The 3,749-nt window shown below is 54.0% G+C and overlaps 1 protein-coding gene across 2 annotated transcripts in view; it reads right to left on the minus strand.

The window, feature by feature from the left end:
- Positions 1-748: 748 nt before the first annotated feature.
- Positions 749-3,749, minus strand: part of Tmem59l (transmembrane protein 59 like) — a 3,962-nt gene continuing 961 nt past the window's right edge. The window contains exons 2-8 of one of the 2 annotated variants that reach the window (XM_031340117.1): positions 3,140-3,284; positions 2,944-3,041; positions 2,561-2,713; positions 1,952-2,054; positions 1,632-1,746; positions 1,435-1,552; positions 749-1,332 (exon numbers count right to left, since the gene is read on the minus strand). In XM_031340117.1, the coding sequence (XP_031195977.1) occupies positions 1,204-1,332; positions 1,435-1,552; positions 1,632-1,746; positions 1,952-2,054; positions 2,561-2,713; positions 2,944-3,041; positions 3,140-3,284 (861 nt within the window). In that variant the 3' untranslated portion in view covers positions 749-1,203. The remainder of the gene's footprint in view (positions 1,333-1,434; positions 1,553-1,631; positions 1,747-1,951; positions 2,055-2,560; positions 2,714-2,943; positions 3,042-3,139; positions 3,285-3,749) is intronic. The other variant, XM_031340118.1, reaches the window with a different exon arrangement.

A 3,749-nucleotide genomic window follows, 5' to 3' on the forward strand; every position in this document is an offset into this window, starting at 1 on the left:
TGACAACTGGAACTGGGCTAACTGGTTAGAGTGAGCACTCAGTGTGTGGAGGGAGATCATTGTTTCCCAGTGCCAGGGAGGGTACCAGGGTGTTTGGATTGTCACAAGAATGCTCTAGCAGTAAGGCTCTCTGCAGCCTGTGCACAGAATTCATGCACTGAGGATACATTTCTTTCTTTCTTTTTTTTTTTTAGATAGGATTTCTCTGTGTAGCCCTGGAACTCTCACTCTGTAGACCAGCCTGACCTGGAACTCAGAAATCCACCTGCCTCTCTGCCTAAAGGATACATTTTAAAAGTCATTGCAAGAGGGCAATAAACAGAGCCAGCACAATACAGGCAGGAGGTGTGACTCAGTGGCTGAAAGACAGTTTAGAATCCCCCAGTGAGGGGCTGGGGGCATGGCTCAGAGGTATTGGCCTGCCTAGGATCCCCCAGTGTGGGACTCAAGCCTAGGATCTTCTTCCTCCACCAGGGGTCCTAAGAGCTCTGCCCCTAAGAGAAAGATGGGATGCCAGATAACTACAAAATTATCAGCAGATTTCTCCAAGGGCTAACCTACTGGTTTTACAGGAGGGACATCAGGTCCAGAAGGGACACAACCTCACTCAGCTACAGGTGGGACAGGTTTTGTCAGGGACATTCACTCACTAGGTTTGTGACCTGTCTGTGTCCCTCCTGCTCCTTAAGAACCCAACCCACCCAGCCCACCCTAAGGCAGGCACAGACTGAAGCAGGCTCAGCCACCCTGTCTTTTATTCACTTTATTTAAAGGTTTATGTCTCCTTATCTCCTCCCAGGAGGGAATTCCCACCACTCTGTTCTTGTGGGGTTGGGTCTCCAGAGACGAGAGAGAACCTTAGTAGAGGGGAACCCCTGAGACCCTCAGCCCCAGAGTGAGGACGCAGAGAAAGAAAAAGAGAGCAACACAGATGAGGCTCCATACTCAGAACATGTGAGGAATGCCAAAAAGCCAGCCCCTGGAAAAGCAAGGGGGAGGGGTTGGTGGGGAGGGGAGGGGGAGGCCAGACTCTCTTCTCTCAGCCACTTAGGTCCATTTGTCTCAAGGGGACTGAGGGATGTGCTGGCAAGAGAGGGAAGTAAGACTGAGGGCTGGATAAGCCCAAGGTTGGTCCCCACCCTGACCTTGGACTTTAGGGTACAGAACGTGGAGAGGCCCCTGCACTTGGCAGTAGGCTGGAGATTACAGCGTGGTCAAATCAAGCTTCAACTTGTAAGATGGGGTGCTGTCCTCATAGGCAGGCGGCGGGGGTGGGTACAAGGGCCAGTCAGACTCCACCAGGAGGCCCTTGTGCTGTTCTGCAGTTAGAGGCTGTAGGGATTGGGGCAAAAGAGCTTTGTCTGGCTTCCCAGGACAAGCAGGACTGCCCCACCCCCCAGCATGCAGCCCCTAGGCACCATGACTGTTACTCACCTGGAACTTGAGGTGCTGGCCTGGTGTGGTGACCAGAGTGCAGCAACTCAGCCAGAGCATGATCAGGACAGACAGGAAGAGACAGCAGAACAGGACCCATCGGGGCAGCCCAGAGCGCCTGTCCCAAGGACAGATATCGTACGCTCAGCTGTCTGAGTCTCACACCTCTGTGCCCAGCCTAGCCCACTGGCACCTACCGGGACATGCAACTGAGGAAGTCATTCTCTTGTTGGTCCTCAGACTCCACCTTGGCTTTGCTGGTCTTCACTCGGGGCTTAGCCCTCCTCACTTTGTCCAAGGGGCCTACAGGGTCTGAAAGGTAGGGGTGTCTCAGCTAGGAGGACAGCCTGGTAAGGAGTGGGGAATGAATGCCAGGACTTGGGCAGGAGGATGTGTAGGGCTGGAGTGGAGGTGTAAGGGATCCTGGGATATGACCCATAGGATGTGGAGGTAGACCTCTGAACCCTGGGATACTATGGCTCCCACAACACTGATCATGGATCTGTTGCACTCTTACCCATGTGCACCTCTAGTGCCTTGGGGTGGGACCCCCTCCAGGTCACCTCCACTCGCTGCAGATGGCTCCCTTGGAATGCAAAGTTCTCTACTACAGGCTGAGTCTGAACAGGGAACAAAATGTCACAGAGATACCCTCTGAGCCCTGGCAGACCCATCTCAGATGCAAGAGGGCTAGAGTTCCTTGTCCAGGTGCCTCCCCCCCACCCCACCCCCATTCTCCCAGGAGTCAAGCAGGAGAACATCATCCCATGGTCTGTATCCATCAGCCTTAACCCCTCTGATAATCCCTCGGAACAGGAAGATACCCAGGCCAAGGACACAGAATTAATGTGATCAACTAACATGGTCACGTGACCCAACCAGTGCCAATCAGAGTAAACCCCCTTCTCACGTAAAGCCCCAACGGGAGGGCAGGTAATATGGCTCAATGAACTAAAGTAATGGCTGCCAAGCCCCATGAACTGAGTTCAGTCACTGGGACCTACATGGATGGCAAGAACAGAGTTCTTGGATGTAACGTTGCCTGAAGTTCTCTCGTGAGGACTTCAATGTACTATGAGGAGACCATGGGATACAACTCCGGTTCACTGTGCCATTACTCTCTCACCTGGAACACCACCACTTTCCGGTTGTCTGTCTGAAGGGAATATGTCCAGGTGGAGGATAGAAAGCCCTGGGCGGAACTCATCAGGTCACTGCAGAGCATGGAAAACAGGTCCCGCAGGGAGAGGCTTCCCCTGGGTGGGTCCAAAGCCAAGTCCTGGGAAGGGGAAGCCCAAGACAAAACTGTCAACAAACTCATGCTGGGAGACTGGGCTGTGCTGACTTAGACAACCAGTGTGAGAAAACCAGAGTTTCAGGATCCGACAGGGACCCCTGCCCTGCCATAGGTTATCTGTGTTCACTGAGCCCTTTCAGAAAAAGAAGCCACACAGTCTATCTTGTGAGTGCTTGGTTTTGAGGTGGGGGGTTAAAGGTTAGGGGGTTCACCTTCTGCTCCAGCTGAGTCTCAGGTTCCGGAATCTGGCCCCAGCACCCCTCACTGCAGGCCTGTTGCTCCATTGCCTTCACATAAGCCTCGGTGCAGGCTGTGGGCCACACGATGGAGTGAGTCACTGGGAGCTGCTTCCCAGGATACCTCTGCTGCAGCGTAGCTCCAAGGTGCACCCAGCCCCAGAGGACTCACCTGCTTCACATTCTGTCTCTGTGGCATTGGGCCTAGAGCTCCTGGCCACGAAGCGGCAGATGGAGAAAAGCCGACAGCCTCGCTCACAAGCACTGATCAGGATAGCCTTGTTATTCGAGGATTCTGAGGGACCCTCTGGCTCAGGCTGGGAAGGGAGATAGAGATCAGGCAAAGGTACTCGGGGAAGATGGTGGGGTCCCCCTAAGAATCCGTGAGACTGAAGGGAGGTTTCAGAAGGCCAGGATCATCACGGGGACGGGGGTGGGGGTGGGGAGGAGAAACAGAAAGCAGCTTTCTAAGCAGGCTGGATCAGTGAAGGTCCTGGCTGGAGGAGTGGACTCCACAATTTTTCAGGATCGAGGCTGGCAGAGGGCTTCTCAAAGAGAAGCAGAGAGCTTGTGCTTGGAGGACAGACTGGAGCAGGGCTGTTTCCAAGAAGGCAGTGAGGAATGTGGGAAGAGAAAAGAGCCCATAGGGAGGCAGGGACAGCACCCAAGCATCCTTGGACTGTGGGTGGGATGAGCTCTAGGACCTCTTAGGTGCAGATCTCAGTCTCCCTTTGACATGTCCCCACTTACAGTGTTCACCCCAGGCGTCAATTCATCCCTTC

This window comes from Mastomys coucha, unplaced genomic scaffold (assembly GCF_008632895.1).
Source record: "Mastomys coucha isolate ucsf_1 unplaced genomic scaffold, UCSF_Mcou_1 pScaffold22, whole genome shotgun sequence".
NCBI classification, from domain to species: domain Eukaryota; kingdom Metazoa; phylum Chordata; class Mammalia; order Rodentia; family Muridae; genus Mastomys; species Mastomys coucha.